Consider the following 22,912-nt stretch of genomic DNA (forward strand, 5'->3'; position numbering starts at 1 on the left):
CATTGTAGTATGTTACAAATCGAGAATGTGTGCTGCACTACTGTACGTATAACATTTAACATTCATCAATGCCAGCTTTGCGACTGTTATTCCAAAAGCTCCGTGAAATTGATTGTGAAAATTGATGCTGTTTCATGGCTATTCCTCGATACTAACGATTATAATTATTGCTGATTAGTAGTTATCCTAGTAATGACTCGCATATAGCCAGATAAATACATATTTTCAGTTGTTTTATTAGTTCGACAGTCTGGGCTAATAGCCCGACATTTTAACGTGGTCAGTGCCAATAGGTTGCTACATCCTGTGTTAACTTGTTCTAAAATAAATGTACCTGAGAAAGATACGATCCGTTTTAAGTACGGGTAAATGTCATGTAAGCTCTAAGATTTGTGAAGACCGAATACGAGCATCATAAAGTAATCAATCATTAAAGTAATCATTGTGACTGTTACGCTACAAATTAATAAAATATGAAGTGTGCTGTATTTGTGGTGATCCTTGCAACTATTTGCTACAATCAATCTATTTTAACTCTTCCCAAGTTATACTAGGTTATCTACTTGCGTAATAAATCCGTAGGTATAAAATAGTAAGAGTATTTCAGCTGATTCTGTGAATGTTCATTCTGTGCGTGTAAATCTCTTGGAATGTCTAACATTATTTAAGTGTTTTTAAGTTGTACTGTGTTGTTAACAGTACAAGGCAGTATATACAATACACTGTGTTAATCATATGATTTTTTATTAATGATATTGCAGTATTATTTTAAAATGTCTAACAATGCAAATGTAATCATTGGCTTTCAAGTACTGAACTAATTCAACAAAGTGATAAGATTGTAAAGGTCAGACAGGCACAACCTTTTGTTAACCTTTTTTTGTTTGAGGGTATTGTCTTAACCACACAAGGTATAGTAAGCATTGGTTTATAAAGTAAACCACTTACTAGAGCAGTTTTCGCTGATACAAAACAATGACTTTCCTCTAATCAATTCACCACTTAATTATTAGAGCAACTTGACTCATAGTGACACGTGTTTGACATGAAAAGTGAGCAAAGAGTGGCCCCTCTTGTCAAAGAATAATTGCGCTTAGAACAAACAGCCTGACATGTGGCGAATCGTGTTTAGCTCAAAAAGTGGACCCAGTCTGGTCCTAAAGAGCCGTTGAAGCATGATCACGCTGTGAACCATGCAGCCAAAATTGAAGTCAAACAGTAAAAAACTTATCAACTTTTTTCAAAGAACATGCTGAATTTGAGCAGGAATGTGTAAAAAACGCCCTGATATCGAAACTTGTGTGACAGCCGCTTTGGCAGTAAAAAGAGCTCTCATCATTTAACCAGTTAAGTGTTGGGCGGTTTGTATATATTCCGTTCACAAAGCGCTAAGTGATAGTAGTCTTTCTAGTTGGATTAATTTAAACAACTCTGGCAATGTAGCGGCTGGAGATAGAAGAAAACAATCTATTATATAATTGGTTCAGTATGACTTTCTGCTTTCAAAAATGATGACAAACTTGATGTTGTCATGCTATGGCGTTACTACTTACGTCAATGAGTATGTATTAGTTGTATTACCATTTGATAAATGCAAACTTTATTTTGTCTTGGAAGCACCCATGACGAAAATGGAAGCTAGGTTAAATCTTCCATCACTTAAACTGAATAAATTCCAAAAGACAGAGATTGAGTTTAAGCATTCAACATGATGACAAGATAACTGGTCATACGCAATAAGACGGGTAAGCTCTTTTGTGAGAGGTAAACTGGCTCGGCCTAGTCATAACGAGATATCTCGTCACGTGCACTGAACTGGTTAATATAGAAACCCATTCTATAGGGTGCTCTATTAATTTTTGTTTATCACAATCATAAATCCATGAAACTCTGTTTCATAGTTACTCAAATATTGGATAAATAATGGTGATTGCATAGCTTATCAAGAATGTTGTATAAAAAGGACCTTTATAAAGAATGAAACATACCGTTTGCTTTTCCAGTCTCGTTATCTTTTTCAAGTTTGAAGTCAGCATACACAACTTCGCCATCTTCAGTACCCATGAAGTAATGCGTGCTTATGTGCTCTAGTGGCTTTTGATTTTTTGCTGATGATACTTTCATCGTCTCATCCAGTTCATGCTTGTTTCCACCAGTAGATACTAAATGATAAAGATGTAGCACAAGCAAAAGACTACAAATAATAATAATAACTAATGCAATCCAGGGTAGCAAAGGAATACCATGATCCCGGAATTCTTGTTGTTCAGGAATGCTAAATTTAAGTGGGCTATAATCTCCACTACTATCCATTTTTGTTGCTGACAGCTTTAAAAGTGGTTTCCAGGTCAGATCAAGATGCTTAAAAGTTTGCGAAACCCCAAACGGTGTTGGTATATTTTTATCAACCTGTAACCAATACATTCATCAATTACATTTTCAATTATTTCATTACTAGGCGCTGAAGCAATAAATATAAAAGGATACCCACATCTGAAAATGTACGCAATTTTGATACCTGTTCCCTTGGTGCAGCTTGCGTCGGCTTTGGGGGTCTTATATCCCACACCATCACATTACCATCAGTACTGCATGTGATCAGCTGACAGCATTCACACATTCTGTTTTCAACCGGGTTGCCTAACCTATTAAACTAAATTTATACAGCAAATTCAAATGCCAGACCATAATATCATATCACATCACTGTTGTTTGTTAAATAGCTAATGATAAAACATCATAATTTATTAAAACTACAATTCATTACGTAAAAGCCACAAGGTGACAATTTAAGTACAGCACATTTACCTCAAAGTGATCGGGGACCCATTCAACGGAAGTAATCAGACTTCTATGACTATTTTCAATAGCTGACACAGCCGAGTAGTGCACAGTTGGGGTTTCTGGTAGTACTTCCTCACCGAACATAGTCTGCATGAAAAAAGGAAAAAGGAAAGTGTAATTCTGGAAGATCTTGTTAATGTAGTATTTTAATTTGTATTCAATTACGATCATACTTAGACATGTGAATTGCTAAAACCTAATACTTGGCTACCTATAAAGAAACGTGCACTCCTTTCTAAAAAATATTATGCTCTGAACTTTTCAACAAATACAGTGGTCACCTCTTTGTAAGCCCACCTCAGAACTAGACCGTTATAGCTTTATGAGGGATTTAAAAAATGACTGTTCACAATACCCAGAAAGAACAGGCAAATTTATTATTTCCTAAAATGATGCTTCCTTCCAGAGAGCTGCTTCATCATTGCACGGCAGATTTCTTAAACAGCTGCAAGAAATGTTCAGTTGTTTGATGGCAACACGTTGGCTGCAGAAAAGCATAATTGGGCTTTTGATGCAATAGCTGCTATGCGAACTAAGTTTGCTGCCCAGAAAATATGTGATAAGAAGGTGTGATGAAAGGTGGCTTGGCTGCATTTGACATAAAGCACATTGTGCTGAAAACTTTTATCACCCGGCTTTGTGCTCAGTTGTGTGTTATTAATTTATTATGCTACCAAACTGGCTTATGGGAATACAAAGACAGGTATTTTACTACATGAACAAATGAAGTAGATTGGGACCAAGCTAAATTTGACTTTATAAGCAGGTAGGTTTTTAAAGGAGTGACCACTGCAAGCCAAAACACCGCAAGCCTGGATCTAATGCAAATTTGTGAATATAAAGCCAACATCTATGATAACAAAGGTAAGCATATTTGGCTTAAAATACCATTATCTTACCATTTTTGTCTGTGTTTTGGAACTACTAGTACGACTGCTGTTCAGTTTGTCAGCATATTCTGACACATCCCAAAGCACCAGCTGACCATTAATACATCCTCCGGCCACAATGTTTGGATTAGTGGGGCAAAATTTAAAACAAAATATATCGTCTGGTCCTTCCAAAAGTAACTTTTGAAGAAAAACAAGTACACTAATTTGGCAAATCTATTATCATAGCAAAGGATAACATACTAAGTCTGCTGAAAATAAAAACATATGTACTGTATATGACACCTTCAGGTATCATACGAAGCCTCTTCGTATAGTGTGTTCTGTTTAGTGCTATCAACTGTCAATGTCAACATCAACTGTCAATTTTGCAATTAAATACAGAATTCAGCTAAGCCTATATGTTATCCTAAAAAAAAACCTGGGGATGAATGGGATCAGCAAAACTCCAGATAAGAACAAGTGAAGCATTCATCAACAGTTTACTGGCATTGTCAATTCTATCGTCAAATGAGTATCGCTCACAGCATGCAACTGCCATAACCCCTTTAATCTGCAGTAAAGCATTACTCAATGAAAGGGAGCATGGCCAATAAATCCAAAGCAATCTTCTGTTACAAACTCACTTGCGGGTGCCAGTCAACACATGTTACAGTTTTATCCTTGCTATACTGTAAATCTGTGAAGGACTGATATTCTTTGAGATGATTATCAGACTTGCTTCCAAAATTAGTGTCTTCTTCACCCAAAACTTTCCAGTCATCAAAAAATACATCCGTAACAACATTTTGCTGCAAAGCCAAATCAAATCTAAAAATTATAAAAATGCAATATATTTATCTAAAAAGATTTTGCAGCTCCCAGATAAATAGTTATATTGAGCAGTTGATATTATATGACACATTTTATCTAAAAACTGTCCCTGTGATGATTACATCACCAGTAGGCTACTGTTATCCCCAACATTTCTGCAGTAATTGAAAAGCTTTAGCATTGTTTCTGCAATAGTTATGATGCTATTGATTTCACATACAAATTATGAGATGTATTTCAAAACCAACTCAAGTTGGCTTGGGTTACTACACAAAATGTTAACATTTAGATAGAACAGCATAGGCGTCACGCGTCAGCATAGACGTCATCGCTTACAATACAGGTAGTGCATGCATTGCCTGGAATATTAGCTAAGTCACGCACTCATCATCATGATCATAATCTTTATCTTAGAACTGTTTTCGAATTTGGAATTTGGAACTGTTCACCAGCTGCGCTGAACAGGAGTAAGTGTCGTACATACCTTACTAAAGGGCATTACAGCGTTCTAACTGCACCGTTACAAAAGCTTTGTTTAACACAGCCACCTTGTCGTCTAGGATGCTTTTGACCAATACGTTTTTGAGTACTTAAAAAATTTAAATATGTCAATGCAAATAGACTTTCACACGTGGTACATTTAGACAAGGCAACAGTCAACATGATACCATGCACCGAAGTCATATTTTGACACAAGTTTGTCATATTAATTTCATATAATACTACGTTTGCCAGCGCAATTTTGGCCCACTGCCTAAAGTGGATTGGCAGGTCATGAGCAAAAGTACAACGCAGTGGTGATCTTGGTGATGATTGCATGATCGCAATTCGTGACTGCGACCATTTTTGTTTGACAAGTTGATTTACTTTGTTCTTTTCTTTGGTTACAAAGTGACTATTTTACCATATGTAGGTTTTGTTGTAGTTAGATTTAGATTAGATGGTAGATTTAGGTTTGCTTTAATCATTTAAGTTAGGTTAACAAGAAACTTAAGAAACATAGCTTCGAACACATGATTTTTTCTGGTGAAATAGTGACAGCCTTTTTTCTATCTATAGGATTCGAAGTTTCGATTTCTTAAAGCGTTTAATCGTTTGTTTGTTTGTTTGTTCAAAAGAGCCTTGTTTGTTGAGAAAGTAAATTGTCTTAAAGACTAGGGAAAGCTTGCAGGACCAAGTGAATAATTTGTGTTAAAACCATGCAGGTGTCATGCCAAATTTGTTCTGGGCATTGCATGACTCTGTTATCCCTTAACCTGACGGCAACCTCCAAGGTTTTTGTAACTTACGACGAATCATGCAACATTTTTACGTCAAAGCGCCAGGAATAATTTTGGATGATACCTGCCTCCAAAATGTTTAGTCTCGATTTTGGAAACTTTCCAGATGTACACTGCCTGGATTTTTTGGCAACGACGCATATGTAGAACAAGAATGTAAAATCTTATTATAATCTAACCAAATTATTTGGTCCAGCTCAAAAGTTTAATACAAACAGTAGCATCCAAAGTGATAAATTTGGTATAGTTACACTTGGTATTGACCATAAGCTGTCAGATTCATAAATTTTCGAGAAGTAAGGACAATAAAGTCAGATGTTGTTGTCAAATCTTAATTTAAAATTGTGCGAAGCTGCTGTTTTACTGTTAAACCTAAGCAAATATGTACAATAGTATTGTACATAGCGTTAAAGTCTATAATATACCAAGTAAACCTGGTAACAAATTTGTAAATGTTTACTTTGTAATTCTATAGTCACAACAAATCTGTGGGTAAAGATACAAAGCATTTAAACGAATGCAAAAAATTCCTGAAATTCTTACCAGTACTTTCTGTTTCCAAAGACTAAAACAACTATACAGTTAAAACAACTTTAATTAATCCTGTCCAAACTTCATATGGCATCACATACAGTAAATGATATATATTCCATTTACAAGTTGTATTTTATGTCAAACATATAGTAAAATGAAAATGTCACTGCTTGCATTCAAACCTGGAAACAGAATTCTTTACGAATTCTGATAAAACTTCATTACAAAGGGCTGCTTTAAACTGGTTTTCTGTAAGTTCTTGAGCTTCATATTGCATGCTGGCATTTACAGGGTGTTTCCTACATATAAAACATGCAACTGACAATAAAAATACCTTTTTTCAATGTTGTAGTGTTATGCAAACTAATATATACATTGTGTTTTGTACAATTTAAAAATTATTGAAATATTAAGGAGTTTACAAAAAATGTTGTAAAAATGAGCAACCAATATTGTACCAATAAGTTTGTGAGAAATTATCATTCATTTCTGGTATGGCTTGAACTGCACAATCCAATACAGCCTTTTTAATGGTGAAGTTGGCATCCAAATATGATGTACACGCAAGATATGAAGCAGATAAACCTTGTTCAACAGAAGATTGATCCGCATTTTTATCAGAAAATGTAATGGGTGCCCCAAAATCACGCCGAACTCGAGAAGCACAAAAGTTTATCTGCAAACAAAGTTTATATGTCAATACATTATTTTAAATTCATGAGAAATGAAAATTTGCCTGGAAACCCAAGCTTGGGATATCTGATGATACCTTAGATTTGTGTATCTTATTTAAAAAAAGGGACAGCTCACTTATCAACAAAAAGCATTTAATAATAACACTGGATTACCTTAGGTCTTGAATCCAATACCAACTCATCTTCAACTTCAACATTGCTTCCTTGTGATATCCATTCTTTGGTTTCAGGGGGTTTATACACATAGACTTTTTCTTCTTCTGCAGCTGTTGCTCCAACTTCAGCTTTTAAAGGTGTTTGTAAATATATTTTAAAACTAGTTCCAAAACTCAATACTTTGTAATGTTATGATGGAGGTTTTTATATATATTTGTTGGACAAGGAAACGACATGGTTAAAAAACCTACTACATCAAAATTTCACTAACAAGTATAGTTGACGTGTTATCATCTTTCAGACACAAATTACCCTTACAAGTGCCCAGAAGAAAGTTGCAGAGTGCATGCACAATTTTGGCAAATTGATTGGAAAATTGGTTAAATTAAACGTAAAAATTTTAGTATGGAGTTTGGGGGTATGAAAAGAGGTGGAAATATGTTGCTGTCTTGATATTTCACTAGAATGTGGTCTAAAGCAGAAGTTTTCAACCACTGGTACACGGTGAGTTTTTGGTGGTCTGCTAAGAAATGTTAAATTAAATGTTAAATGTTAATTCAAATGCTAATTTATTGGAGCCATTTATTATTTAAAGATCATTAGCTTCAAAACGTTTTGGAAATTTCTGAATCAGTCCAACGCCAAGCGCAAAGGATTTTTGTTTCTGCCTTGCAGCTTCCTAAAATAGATTTTTTTCACAATATCTTTGTTTCTTGATAAGGTAGAGCAAAAAATTCTCTTGAGACAAAAAGAAAAAGACATGGTCTATTTGCGTCTTTTGACACTAATTTCAGCTGTCTACGACAATCTGTTGCAAGTTATTGCAACTTCATAAATTTCGACCTTCACATAACTTTTAACCCAGTGTTAGTCGACCACAAGACGTAGCGGCTAAGAAACATTTACTAATCAAGAGAGTTATGGACAAATTTTTTAAGTTAAAGTTTTTTTTCAGCCTACCCTAATCTGGACTACAAACAGGCAAGCCATGGGCACTTGCTACCTCAACTGAGTATAAGATTTGATGATACCGAATGCTACAAGTTAAAAACTTGGTGACAACCTCCGTCCAATAAAGCTTTCTCCTTACTGATGCACTTTTATTGACTTAAACAATTTTGAAAGCCACCGTCTTTTGGTCAGAAAGTTTTCATGGTTGTGCAGCCACTGCAATGGGAGCTCATAATGGCTTTACGAGAGCAAAGCTTATTCCCATTATTATCCAATCACATCCAATTCTTCAACATTATTTGCAGTAACTAGAGAGGAATTAGGTTAGCTGTCCGGTCAATTCTCAATAGAGCGGATTTGATTAATCTCCTGGAAGCATGACCCTAAAACTATTCTAGTTTTGAGAAATTGTAAGTGGCAGTATAAATGGAAATACAGCAGACAGTCATTGAAATGGCAGAAAGCATACACAGTAAAAATGTTAACGAAAAACAAAGGCAAATTTTAATTTAGCCAGTTAAACATAATGAGATGTTGAGAAATGGGGAAATTTGTTTCTTTTGGCATGTGACATACCTTCGCCGCGTCTTGCATCCCTCTGCGTTGTACTAAAGAAAAACAAAAGCGATGTCTGCGAAGTGAAGATTTTCAGCAATTAAAATGTCACTTTGATTTTTTACTTATGCACGTTCTTGCGATAAACCACCTGCAAACTGTAGTTTGGATGATGAACAAAAAAACTACGAAATACCTTATACTTTGCTGATACAGATGACCAAATCAGGGATAAAGTAGTTGACAAATGCTTATAAAACCGGCTACGGCAAAAGTTTCTAGAAAAGGATAAACGTCTTTCACTGAAGGTTCCCAGGGAAATAGCTATGGCCTATGAGACGGCCAAAGCACAAGTATCATCATTGACCAATATCCCAATACCAATGATTGATGAAGTCGAATTAGAACCTCAGTCTAGGGAAATAGCAACATTTGTCACTCATGAAAACTTATTTCGTTATAAAATGCTCATGTTTAGTGTGAGTTGTGCACCCGAAATGTATCAACCTGTGATGCAGCAGACTCTGCAAAGATGCAGAGGAGTGCAAAATATCCTGGATGACATGATTGTGTATGGAAGATGTAAAGAGGAGCATGATAAAAGACTGAACACCGTTCTGGCACGATTACAAGAAAGTAAACTTACCCGTGGACTTAACCTGTATCGAAGGAAGTGCTGTCAACTCGAGGAATTGGACCAGCATCAAGGTAAAGGCCGTGACTGGTGCGAGACCAACAAAGAATGATATTATAATGGACAATTCATACCAAATTTAGCCACCATAGCAGAACCATTACGCAGGCAAACTCGATGTGCAAGACAAATTATTTAATGAGCTTAAATATAAACTGTGTAATGCAAAGGTCTTGGCATATTTTGACAAAGACTGTAAAACGCAAGTAATGACATCGCTGGAGTGTTTATACAAAAGCAACAGGGACAAAATCGTATCATAAGTTATGCTAGTTGAACACTGTCCCAAATAGAGCGGAAATATTCACAGACCGAGAAGGAAGCTTTGTCTTTGGTATAGGCATGTGAAAGGTTACATACGTACCTATACGGTTCGGACTTTCAATTGGTAACGGACCATAAACCGCTTGAAGCTTTATTCTCTCCACGTTCTAAACCCAGTGCGAAAATAAAACAATGGGTTCAAGGCTGCAATCTTATAGATACCACATACAACATATACCTGGTGTGAAGAATATTGCTAAATGAAGACAATAGTAACAAGGGGGTCGAGATATCAATGAATATCTCAAATTTCTTGCCGTCGAATCGAAATGCAGTCGCTGGCTGAAGCAGTTGTTGGGAATGATTGGACCACGGAGGAGTGCAAGCTGACAAATATTGGACATGTCATTCTTCATGGAACAAGAATTGTTGTACCAAAAAGTTTGCGTAAACATGTGCTGGCACATGACAGGCACATGAAGGACACCCAGGCATAGTCGTTATGAAACGTCGACTACGAGAGAAGGTATGGTAGCCTGGCATTGATAAAGAAAATGAACGGTTCTGTAAATCAGGTCACGGTTGCCAACTTGTTTCAAAACCAGCTAGTCCTGAACCAATAAGTAGTACTAAATTACCATCAGGCCCCTGGCAACACTTAGCAGCAGATTTAAAGTGGATGTTATGAAATCAATTATATTGGCAAAAATAATTGCTAGTCTTGAATGAATGTTTACAACTCATGATTTACCCCAGTCTATTACTTCTGACAATAGCCCTCAATTGAGCAGGGCATTCAACACCGTAAAGTCACACCAATATGACCTGGAAAAGGTAAGGACTGAAAAAAAGGAGATTAATATTTATTTATTGATGTATCGTTCTACTGCTCATAGTATTACTAGAATTAGTCCAGCTGAATTGTTGTTTAAGGTTTGTTTGTTGTGAGGAGTGTCACTTTCAAGAAATTTGAACTTTGAAGATTGAAACTCCTCCGTCTGTTTCAATCTGGTATGATCTTTCTCCCTCCTGTGATTTTACTTGTGCTAGTTGCCACTCATGGTTGTCTTTAAGAACACGGACAGGTCGGCTCTGCTTACCTATCTTCGTTCCATTCGAAGGTCCTGTGTGACCTTAGCATGTCTCTGATTTGATTGCTTTCCTGAGATAGTTTGCCAAATATGTGACTAGGCCTAACAAACCCTGCAATTCTTGCTTGCTTCACGAGCTTAGCATGTTTTGGACCACCTTGTTGTGGGTCTGGAAATATTCCATGATTGGTATACTATCTATAGAAAAATGCTACCTTGTGAGTTTTGGTGATGCACTTTTTAGAGTTCAACTTCAGGCCTTCCTTGTTGGTTACTTGCAGAAATCAGAAATTGTATCAGACGTCGGTCATGCTCCTCTACTGTAGTGCCATATATGATAATGTCATGAAATATGCCCATCCGTCCTTCTTTGGAATACACAAAGACCAAATGGTAACCTTCTAAAACAGTATCTTGCAAAAGGAATTCAAAAAGTTGTCAGGTCTTGTGATAGTTTTGCTCCAATACCCGTTCGAAGAAAAATCGTGAGTTTTTGAATGCTGGAGTTACTTCCTCCACAGTTAGTATCTTGCGACGACAGCATTTCAGAGCTTCATTCAGCTTCAACTGATCTTTACAAAGATTCCACTCTTGAAAAGCACCTCTGAGGTTTAGTTAACTGAATTAAACAAATGAAAGAGTGAGCTGGCTAAGTTAAACAAACAAAGAATCCAATCCAGAAAAATCTCTGTGTGAATCAATCGTTAAATCTTTACATAAAGTAACTATATGCATTGTGCATATTTCATGATAAATGCCCAAATTAACAATTTCTGGTCAAGAAAATAAAAAAAAATAATATCTAGCAAGAATTCCTGTCATAGATTTTCATACCAAATATTTATGGTCACAGGAATCCCATGTAATCCTAACAATGTAATGACATTGAATACTAACAGTAAACTGAAAGTAAGAACCTGAAAACAGTGCGACTGCACAGTTGATATCACAACAAAGAGTGCTCATGATCGATTAACCTGAGAGAAAGTTTTTATCACGCCATCAAGTAATTTAACTTTGGAATACTTTTCAAAGTTGCCACCTATGGTTAATGTGCTCATACAATATCACAACCTAAAAGCTCCGTATAATAAAACCCACCACTAGCAAAGCAATAAAAGTGTATGCATAAACCATTTTTCCTATTCATTGGTTCATTGTTGCTAAGCTGATGAAAACAAGAACCTAAGACCCTCTTTAAGTAAAAAACGTTTTGTATCAAATAGAGACCAGCATATGAAATTAATGTTGTCTAATTCGACTAAAGCATTTCAACTGGAAAGTGATGTAGTAGTCTTTAATAGTGTCATGAACATCCTGATGTTACCAAATTTTCACTGAGGCCTTGTTTACAACAAAGCAACATCAAATTTAAACAACCAGTCTATGTAACAACCAACTAAGATGTTTTAACTAAGACAAATGTAAAATAGGAATATTATCCAAATACTCAAAGGCAAAAATTATTTCTTCTAAAAAGATATGATATACTTTTCACTGAGGAAATACCAAAGATTCAAAACATGAGCAAAAATCAAGCTAAGCCTTATATAACTAGACTAATAAATAGTAAATTAGTGGAGTTAAATTGAACGTTAATAAAATCATTCCAGTTACGCTTAATAACTTGTATTTGGGGCTTAAATGTAAATCGTGCTATACGTAAGGTCATACAACTTCATTTCCTTTTGCTTAATTTTGTGACCTGCACTGAGTTGAGCATTTGTTCATTTAATTATTTGTATTAGTTTGTTTTGCTAAATAGGTACTATAGTCTGTTGACTGCATTTTATTGTTTAAAGCAGGGGTGTCCAACCTGTGGCCCGCGGGAAGGTTCTGAGTGGCACGCGCGGTATTTGTCGAAATGACTTATATTAATTATCAACTGAATCGCCTACGTAACTTATGGCGAACTTACATTCCGAGAAATTGGCATTTATTGTTTGTTTACTAATTTCTGACAGCCATATGGAAAATTCGCTTCGCATTGCTACATCGTCCATCTCACCGAATATTGCCAAACTTGTTAGAGAAAAACAGTGCCTAACTTCACATTGAAATGTCGATGTGTAGCAAAAACTTTATTGAATTTACTATATCTTGGTATGTTATTGTTCTTATAATTGTAAAAGAGGATAATACGTATTTCTAAGATTAGAATTTTGGTGTGAGGGTTTTAATTAGAAATTAGCAGTAACACTCAAGTGGCCCGCACAATCATTCGTAAATCGCATGTGGCCCTTTGGCCAAAAAGGTTGGACACCCCTGGTTTAAAGGTTTGCATTACAGTAAATTTTCCAAGTAAACAGTAAACATTTTTTAAACATTCAGTTAAAGCTATGGAAGATTTTTGCTTGTATCGTTGCACCCTACAAGAACATTAGAATTGCAATGTACGTCCAAAAGACATGTAAGCCCACTGCATTTTGTTGAACTGGTTTACAACTTTGAAAGTGGCTGATACATCGGTTTGTACGGTATAAAAGATTAGTTTTAAAATTATTTACACTACCAAAACAGAAATAAATATTTAAAAGCATTATAGTTCAATACTAAACCCAAAGTAAAAAATGATAAATGCGACAACTTTTGGACATTTAAAAGTAGTTTCATGTCTTGTTGTGGTGCAACGATTTTTATATTATTAAAATTTACATGCTTTAATGGTACCTGAGATTGTAGCTTTTTCTTCCGAGATAAATAAACTTCGCTTTGCTTCTTCTGTAGCACAAAGATAAAAATTCTGACCAAATTTGAAGTCAGGGTCGTAAACAATAAGCAGTTCTTCCGTTGGGTAATCCTATATAGCAAAATGTTAGTAGTGCTAGTGCAGAAGAACTTGCCTAATTTGGCATATGCCTAATTCATCACATTATTGTCGATCCTGGTAGAATTGTGTGCATTCTAATGCAGTGGTCGGCATACTATTGGTCACTTAGAAGCAAATTAAAATTGGAAGCGTATTATAACTTGTATTCAAATAACTGTATGCCATATGATACTTTCAATGCTTTTTTCCAATTCCAGTCAATTACTGGTTGAATTAGACTGCTACCGGCCATTGCTTTTTTACAAAAAACACACAAATCGCCCTTTAGTAACCCCCACATTAATGGCATCAATTCTTACATCATATTGAGAGTGCAAGTATATTTCTATTTATAAGGCTAGTTCAATGGATCTTGACCTTTTTGAAGTATGCAAACACCCAAATAAAAGAATCCGATAATTAATTGTAGAGGTACCTGTTATGGCAAAATTGCGTTGCTATCTTAACAGGCTGCTGCCAAATTATGAAGTGCTTATTAAATGCTTTACTTCCATGTGAAACTTCTGCAGCAAAAAATTCCCTTTACGTTTTAAAGGTATAGTGCATTTTGCAACACAATAATACATATTGTCGACATGGACTATAATTCATGATGAACATTATGTTATCAAAGAAACTTGGTATAGCTCGATACAGTAGCTATAACCGAACAATAGGGTTGGGACAAAACCGAAATTACTTGATCGAGTCCGAGTACTTAATGATGACGTCATAAGGCAATTATGTATGTAGCAAATTTCTTAAGACACAAAAGTTACAAAATTTAAGCATAAAATAACACGATAAGATTTTCACACGTTTTATTCCTCTGCTAAGGCATCAACGAATCATGAACGTGAGAGACTGTAAATGCTATACAAGCTATTCTTTCACTGTATTGGCACAAAGCTACTGTATGCAATACTACTGCCTCGACGCTTACGAATGCTGTATATTGCCAAAACATATAAATTAATATTTTCTTAAGGAAGGTATAGTACTTCTAAAATAATAGTCAAAAATACCATAAACGCTATTTACTATTCAGTTTTACCCGAAAAATTGAGTTGAACTTATTAAGAGAGCACCGGTTCTGCGCTGCCGCTATTTCACCGATAGAATCGTACAATCAAAGTTGTTTCTCACAACCTCTTGTTAACTTAAACGTTATAACATAGTAACCTTTACCTAACCTAAATTTGACTCAAAATTAAAACTTAAACGTAACTAAAATAAACTTTTTGCGCAGCCTTTCTCCAAAATACCTACCTTTAATAACAGGAAGAAAAACTAAAAGAATTGGAAGAATTGGACTCGGATTCAACTCGGCCTATCCCTATTGAACAAACTATCACTTTAAATCAGACATGTGCAACCAGTGGCCCGCCAGGTTGTTCCAAGCGGCCCGCGTGGTGCTCAGCAAAATGTTAGAAGTTCATACTAGCCATCACTATTTAATGCAGTTTACATCAAAGCAATGGAAATTTTCAAAATTTTCGCATTTACGTGTCGTGGACTACATTAAATCTATTTCTTAACTATAGAAACTGCATAGGAAAGTCGTTTTATGATACTAATTTTTTCTGAAAAAATCATGTGGCCCGCGTTTTCATTCAAAATTTTGTATTTGGCCCTCCAGTGAAAAAGGTTGCACATGCCTGCTTTAAATGATCTGTTTCGTATGGTATGGTATAACAATAATCATCTTAATTTCAAAATAAAGATTATATTGTAATTAATTTAACAGAAAGTGCAATGATGGATACCAAAATAATTTGTTTAACAGGGTGAAAATCTGATATTGCAGCTCTCATTTTCATATCGTTAATAATCTCCTCCTTTTTCAATAGTTTGTAAGGATTTTCCTCAGTAACGTGCTCATCACATATACATTCAAATATTTCTTGGGTCTTTGTCGCTATAAAGAGAGGCACAACTCCTGCCGGAGGTTTTCCTGCAAAAGATGAAGACATGTGATAAACATTATATGTGAAAAACTTTTTCGTAATAGCTAATGCTGTAAGTAACGTCACTTTATTGTTAAGAAATTTGTCTAGATAGCACTATTAACATCACTTTTGACAACAAAAAATAACATGTTTAGCGTTTAACCTTTTAACCTCCGAGTACAAGGGTACTGGTATCATATGATCATTGCTGTTCTACAACCAGAGGTGAGCAGTCGGTATTTTGAAAGTATTGTTGGTACCGGTACTTGGCAAAAATGTACCGTCGGTTCCGGTATTCTGTATTATTTTTAAAAAGTAGTTTGGTACTCGGTACTTTTTGTGTAAAAGATGCTGCTGCAAATGCAATGTTTTTCGCTATTATGCCCCACTATAATGTAAAGGTTACTCCAGGTCAAATCATATGTGACGTTAATTGATTAATTAACATGTATTTTTGAAAACATATCTGCTAGAATTTTAAAATTGCCACGTGAAAAGTACCGAGTACCGGGACCGACTGGAATTTCTTGAAAAAAGTAATTCGATACAGAGCTTTAGTACTTTTTTTCAAAAGTACCGACAGTACCAGTATCGGTGCTGGAGAAGTACAGCGGTAGAGTAATTCGGTACTGTAGTACCACGTTACTGCAAACCTATGTCTACAACACTTCAGTGTTGTATAGTATTGCAGTTGTCAGTAAACGATTATACTGGTGAAAGGATTTGTACTAATACCCTGCATAGTAACGATTAAGTAGTTATTGTCATAATTTAGTACTAAAAAACACAAATTCACCGCTTATTTATGATTAGGATGGGGTTCTTGTTACATTATTATAAAAGAAACAATAGCGAAGACTCAGGTATCTGGATCAAGTATGAATAGAATGATTCCTGTGACAGCCGAGTAAAGAGTAATAGGTATAATTACAGCGTACTTAACTGTATAACAGGAACATTTTGCACTAAATAAGCCTAAACTCTAAATATCTGATACAATTTTGGCGATAACTGCTTAACCACTACATATTATTAAAAATCTTTTCCCAGTAAGTTTAACGACAACTACTTTTTAATTATTTATAGACCAATTTGTTTTGGTGGCCGTGCTAAGCCTCCATCGTTGTAGCTAATTTACATTTTGCACGTTTTAAGCTCACAGGGCTTTACCAGTTTTTCTCATTCATTGATGGTTTGTGAGCATATTTCTTGTTTGACTAGTCTACAATGAGTGTAAAAATCAAGGCACGAGATGGCTCCGTCGTTGTTGCCTTTATTCATGTGTACATTGTGGACTAACCAATTTCAAAACGAGGGGCAAGTCCAAAAACAAGCTGACTTTAAATCAAAGAGATAGAATTATCAGTAAACATACAGGTGAAAGAATTTTTCAGAATATGTAGTGGTTAAATTGCCAAAATTGTATGGCAAATTTGACATCCCATTAAGACAAGAAGGGCGGTGATTATGACGACACAATGTAAAAACAATATGCCTAATGACTGAGGTTTGTATTAAGTATGGTAGGTTAGCTAACACGCTTTGGATGGAATACGTCTCTATAGGTAGGTGATTAGTAGCAGGAAATGTTTCTTTTTGGTATATGAATGTCACAGATAACAGTACATAAACTGGTAAAGCATTCTTGTTATTATTTACCACTGTAAAATTCTATCTGCCTGGTTCTCTATGTATATAATATTTATAACGTATGATGCAATGTACAATATTTATGCGCTCCTTGCTTATGTGAATTTGTTTGGTTACCTCCCTTTAAAATTGCCACACATGCGGCGCTTCTGCTAATTAATGACGTGTATGAAATAACTCAGTTTTGTTCGCAGTGGTGCTGAGCTCAGTCTTTTCAAGTTATGGTTGGAGCAGCCATTATACAAATACCATCTCTTCCTGGTTTGTGTGTGTTTTTTTGACTGTGGCGAATAGATTAACCCCTTTCTCACAATAGGTTATTGTAGCAAGAGAAGCAATCAAATTCAGAGACGTGTTAGCGAGTTTGATAAAAGACTAATTAAGTTCTGTATGATCAACCTAGCGCCTAAAAATATGAAAAGTATTAAGGTCGGCATGAGTCTGACTTTGTGGCTGATGGTGATTGTTTTGTCTTTCCATATTGTAACCTTGGTGGGGTTGAGTTACATTTTCATTTCATAAAATCTAACATGTTTCGAACGACATTTGTTCTTTGTCAAAGCCAGAATGAAGTAAAGTGCTTGATTAGCAGATATAAACATTGTACAATGTTACATGACGGGAAAAGGGGCATAAAAATAAATAGGTACTATTTGTAATAGAGTGCAGAAAACAAAATAATGGCAACAACAAGTCTGTTGTGATTTGTGAGATATGGAAGTTAAACAAAGGAAGTGCCGAGCTGTAAACTGCATCTTGCTAGACATGGCGGTATATTATGTTTTGGTCTCCAGTAAATTTTCAAAAAGAAGGATGTGCCATTCTCAAATGCCTGTTTATTTAGTGGAGGATTCAACTGTTGGAAAAGTAATTATAATATTTCATGAATGTTACATTAATAATCATTTCAACATTTTCAGATAATTTTGAAATGGAATATATTAATATGGTCTTTTTTGCATCCTTTACATATTTCTATGTGTGTTTCTATCGCTGATTGTTGTATGTTTTGTAACTCTGGTACCAAAATGTTGATAAGTCTTACCTATGTAAGTATTATCCATATTATATGGACATGAAAATTGATACATAAGATAGCAGAGACGTCGGAATATGGTACTTATTGTTAGAATAGATTGATTGATTGATTGAGGTAAACACAATTTTAAGTTCTACGTAAAATTTCTATGCTAATGCTGCTTGTATTTTACATTTGAAAACTGAACTATCTTTACCGCCATACGGGATTTTTAGAATAAGCAGTTGTGATGGCAGGTCTTTGGTGTTTGTTGTTGAACATCGTTGTGTGAGCAAGGATAGCTATTACGCAAAAACATTTTCCTCAGTGTATTGATCTCCAAGTTAAATAAGTTTTCATTAGAGCAAAATTTCCAAGCTCAGTTTTGAAACAAAAAATTAAACCTTTCTTTCATGTTGTGCGTGCACTTGACTGAAAGTTTAATAGACGCCAGTGTGTAATTTCTTTCTAAATACTGAAGAATCAAACGAAGTAACTGAGATTTTTATTTCAATGTTGAGGGATGGTAAGCTGCTATTTGTTTTTTCCATGATGAACGTAAGGTTGAGATGTAATTGGTTAAGTCAATCGATAAACTGATTCCTTTTCTGGTTGTAATAAAACGGCAAATGTGTCATCAACATAGCAGAAACGTGTTTTAGGCTTGAATATTAAATTTGATTCAAGTAAGCATTTCCATAATGGTTTTAGTTTTGCCAGTGCTGCGGTTGTATGAGCAGTTCTTGCAAAAAACTCTGGCTTCGAATCTTTGTCATTAATTATATAGATCCAAAATATTTCAAGTTCTGTCCAAACTTAAGTTTTTTCCATAATGTATCGTTATGTCAGTAGGAGTAGCATTTTTCTTGTTGGACAATAGTTTTTTTCTTTTTCAGTGCTGATATCTATGCCATGTTTTATTGAAATTTCCTGGAGCTTTCTTATTAGTGTGGTGAGTTCTTCCTCTCCACTTGCAAGCCCTACAAATTTCATCTGCGAACCTGAGGTTATTTGATAGTTCTTCCTCTGATGATTGTATTACTGTTGTGATCGTCAAGAGCTTCATTTGTTATTTCTTCTAGAAAGATGCTCAACAGAGTGGGGGAAAGTAAGCACCCTTGACAGACGTGCTCTGGATTAGAACGGCACCGATTGCTTTGGCATGAAGCTGTTAGCTATTGGATGGTGTTGATCAAGTTCTTCCCAATGTTGAATATTTTCATAATAAATCGTGCCAGGCCCTTTCAAAGGCTTTTTCAAGGTCAATAATCACATGAAAGAGGTTTCTTTACTGTAAGTTAGCGTTTACATAAACAGTACAAAAACACCAAAAGTTGCCAATTTAGGCTTATTCAACACAACATGTTCCTGTTGTACACTTAAGTAAGCCACTGTACTCATCATCTTTATATCCTCGTCATAATTAAGCGATGGATTTGCATTTTTGCCACTTATTTAGGGCAATAGCTGCTTAACCAGTGCTATATTAGTACAAATCCTTTTATCAGTATATTTGCTGATAACTACTATTTGATTTAAGGCCAACTTGTTTTTGGACTTGCCCCTCACTTTAATTTTCATAAGTTCCTTTAGGGTCAACACAATCTCCATCCTGCAAATGTTTTCAGTGCATCAAACTGCTCACGAAATTCTAACTAATTGTCATATCTACAAAACATTGACCCCAACACCATCTATGAGGAAATCACTTGGCTCCAGAGTCTGGAAGGAGTAAAATCAACTGATTATTATAAGAAAGAAGAGCTTTTCCAACCAAAAGTTATCAAAAAAACTGAGACTTGTTTATTGCCAGAGCTGGGCAACTGCTCTTTCACTCACACTCTCGTTTGTCAATGAAAAAAGATCATCAATCTTCTTTTCGTCCTTCTATGAAAAAGAGCTTGCTCGTTTTGCCGCTCACACTGTTTTTAGCAATCAAAAAACATTTTGACTCTGGAGTATTTTTGAAAACCAATCGCATTCATATGTTGCAAATTTGCATTGTGAAAACGTGTGTTTAACTGTAGCCTAATTAATTACTTATTCTTATTTGTTGCAATGGTTCATGTGAATGAAATTTCATGGAATCCGGTTTCGAACAGTTTTGTTTTGGTTACACATACCACAAATGATTAATAGACGAGTAGAGTATGAAGAACCTTTTACAATTGTAGATTCTGATGTCCATTAATTTATTGTCCTTTACTTTCAAAGCATATATCAAATAAAGTTGCAAAAATAATGGCAGTGTGAAGGAAATGATGACAGTATTTGTAATCCAACAATTTGTATCCATTTTGTGCATTTACAATGTTGTTTGTGTGGGAAAAAGAGCAACGAGCAGATAACACTTAAAAAGAGCGCTCGTAGCTTTTCTCTTGATTTAAAAAAAAAGCATTTGTGCGTCGCATTACTTATCATTCCCAATTATTTTCTTAATTCAAACACTGCACTGAGTAACTACCCTCTTGAAAGCTAATGCATTTTGATATGGTGGAGTAATTAAATTCTTATTCGAGGTTACCGTTCCTTCATGCAATTTCATAAACATGCTGTTTTCTTCCAGGCAGAATAATCTTCGGCAATGTTTTTGGCCTTATATACAGTGATTTTAATTGGTTGTCCAAATCTTTAGCCATCAGTAACATGAAGCAACACACGAGGTCACGAGCACTTCCAAATTTCTTTCCTTTATCGATTCACGTGCAAGAATGGCCCATGTTGGATGTTTTTTCTCAAGGCTGTATATCTGTTTTGCCAGGGCCATTGAATGGTTTGGAAATTGCAGACATGCCTCCTCTTGTATGATACAAAAGTTCCATTATGTATTCGTACCATCTTGCTAAAATGTCCTCCTGATCTATTAAAAGTGTTTCTTCCTTTGCCTTGATGCAGCTTGCCAGTGAGCAGTATCTGCTCATACCCGTTTTTTTTTTCAGTTATTGTGCATGTTTTGGTTGTCTTTGCTTCTGGTGTTTTCAATTTATCCAGGTTTCTTTGGTTTTGAAACATTTCTTTTTTATTTGTTTGTTAAAATTTCTGTATCTGTGTTTAGCATTCTTTTGCTTTCTTTTTTCCTTTATGAGAGCAAGAATTTCAGGTGTCATCCATTTTTGTGTCTTTTCTTTTTTTCTAATTATTCCTATATGCTGTTCTTGAAGTGTTCTAATGTTTCATCCACATTTGCTAGCCTATCAAGAGTGTCGAATTTGTTTTGACTGAAATGGAGAAAGTTTCTTTCAATTCTAGATCACGATCCTTAAGCATTTTTATCCTTTCTTCATTTCTTGACTGAGGGGTGACCAACAAATGGAGTCAGACTAAGAGGCAATCAAGCAATAAATAATTACAACCAAAACAATCTAATAAGAACACTGTCAGTTAGAACAATATATGCAGACTTCTTATTTCAGTTGACTGACAATGTCATCATCAGTTTCTAATTTATAAACTGAACCATTTAAGATTTTTTTGGCATCATGTGTTATATTTACCAGCCATTTATTCTATAAACAGCCTGTAAAAGTCCTTTGCTAAGTTCCTAATTTGTTTGCTGAAGATCTCCAAGATCCTATTGCAAAATCTTTTTTTCCTGTTTTTGATTCCTTTGCTCATTTTTTATAATGGAATACAGTAAAAACCTATGGTGAAGTGTTATTGGGAATTATTTTTTTGTTACCCAGAATTTTAGAATTAAGAAATTTATGGCTAACATTTTTTGGTAAAAGAATGTCCTGCTTACTGTAGAAGGTAGCTAATTGGATAAAACATATATTGCTGAAATTTCTTTCTAACTACATGTAGTATTTTTGTGACTAACAGGACAAATGCTTTTGTAGTTTTTTTGCATGACACACTAACTTTCATAATATACACAAATAGAGTAATAATTGTCCTCTGTACTGAGCAAGTATAAAGTATAAAAGTAAAGTGGAAAGTGTAAAAATAAGCATGTCAATTGTCTTGACATGATGAATAGAAATATTTAACTGAGTAATGCAGACTGCAATTTTACAATTTACCATTTGTTAATTTTGTGTATAGTAGGCGGCGTTGCACTTCATAAGGAAATAAAAAATTGCAAAGTTTCCAGAAACTGTGCCTACCAAACTACCTTGCACGGTATACACAACTTATTTTTAATACTTTTCTCATTTTACCACAAATGTTAAGTAGCAAAAATAACATTTCAACAAAAATAAGACTGTTAGTTTGCTATAATTGTGGCACTGTTACAGTATATATACACCAATATCACATACCTTCATTTCCAGAAACTGCCATCTCAATTTATCCCAAAACAGCTAAGTGTTAGTAACTTAATACTTTATGGTATGATTGCAAAACACAAGTTTTTTAGAAAACTACATGTGAAATCTGTAAGAATTTACCAAAAAACTTCATTTGCACGGCCAGAAAACTGAGAAACGGATCAGCAGGTGTCACATTTATAAACCTCTTAACAATACAGATTAACATAATGAACTCAGAGTAAACAATTGCTCAGTCACATACCTTTAGCATTGGATTGTTACCAAATCATAATTACTAATTGCACCCTCACCAAGGTTACCCAAATAAAAAATACCAAGCACATTGAAACGCATAGTAGTACATCATAAGCTAAATAGTTGCATATGGAAAAACAAGGAAAATTCACAAAGAGGTGTCATACACATACTAAGACCGATATTAATGGCAGAATAAATCAGGTTAAAT

At 35.0% G+C, this 22,912-nt stretch overlaps 1 protein-coding gene and 1 long non-coding RNA gene across 4 annotated transcripts in view; one reads left to right on the plus strand and one right to left on the minus strand.

Annotated features, from left to right (window-relative positions):
* LOC143461173 (dynein axonemal intermediate chain 3-like) overlaps positions 1–22,591 on the minus strand; it is a 30,284-nt gene extending 7,693 nt beyond the window's left edge. For both annotated transcript variants that reach the window (XM_076958990.1, XM_076958991.1), the window contains exons 1-13: positions 22,456–22,591; positions 15,343–15,530; positions 13,438–13,567; positions 7,210–7,340; positions 6,820–7,037; positions 6,544–6,660; positions 4,361–4,544; positions 4,156–4,287; positions 3,744–3,914; positions 2,809–2,931; positions 2,519–2,653; positions 2,244–2,409; positions 1,989–2,162 (exon numbers count right to left, since the gene is read on the minus strand). In XM_076958990.1, coding sequence (XP_076815105.1) covers positions 1,989–2,162; positions 2,244–2,409; positions 2,519–2,653; positions 2,809–2,931; positions 3,744–3,914; positions 4,156–4,287; positions 4,361–4,544; positions 6,544–6,660; positions 6,820–7,037; positions 7,210–7,340; positions 13,438–13,567; positions 15,343–15,530; positions 22,456–22,477 — 1,891 coding nt within the window. In that variant the 5' untranslated portion in view covers positions 22,478–22,591. The remainder of the gene's footprint in view (positions 1–1,988; positions 2,163–2,243; positions 2,410–2,518; positions 2,654–2,808; positions 2,932–3,743; positions 3,915–4,155; positions 4,288–4,360; positions 4,545–6,543; positions 6,661–6,819; positions 7,038–7,209; positions 7,341–13,437; positions 13,568–15,342; positions 15,531–22,455) is intronic.
* Positions 2,903–20,435, plus strand: LOC143461177 (uncharacterized). Of its 2 annotated transcripts, none has more exons than XR_013118014.1 (5): positions 2,903–3,708; positions 7,514–7,716; positions 14,858–15,595; positions 19,090–19,199; positions 19,276–20,435. It is a non-coding gene; the product is annotated as an uncharacterized LOC143461177 (long non-coding RNA). The 2 variants fall into 2 exon arrangements; XR_013118013.1 differs by lacking the exon at positions 2,903–3,708 and adding an exon at positions 7,211–7,349.
* Positions 22,592–22,912: the final 321 nt, after the last annotated feature.

The sequence above is a fragment of the Clavelina lepadiformis genome, chromosome 5 (assembly GCF_947623445.1).
Source record: "Clavelina lepadiformis chromosome 5, kaClaLepa1.1, whole genome shotgun sequence".
NCBI classification, from domain to species: Eukaryota; Metazoa; Chordata; class Ascidiacea; order Aplousobranchia; family Clavelinidae; genus Clavelina; species Clavelina lepadiformis.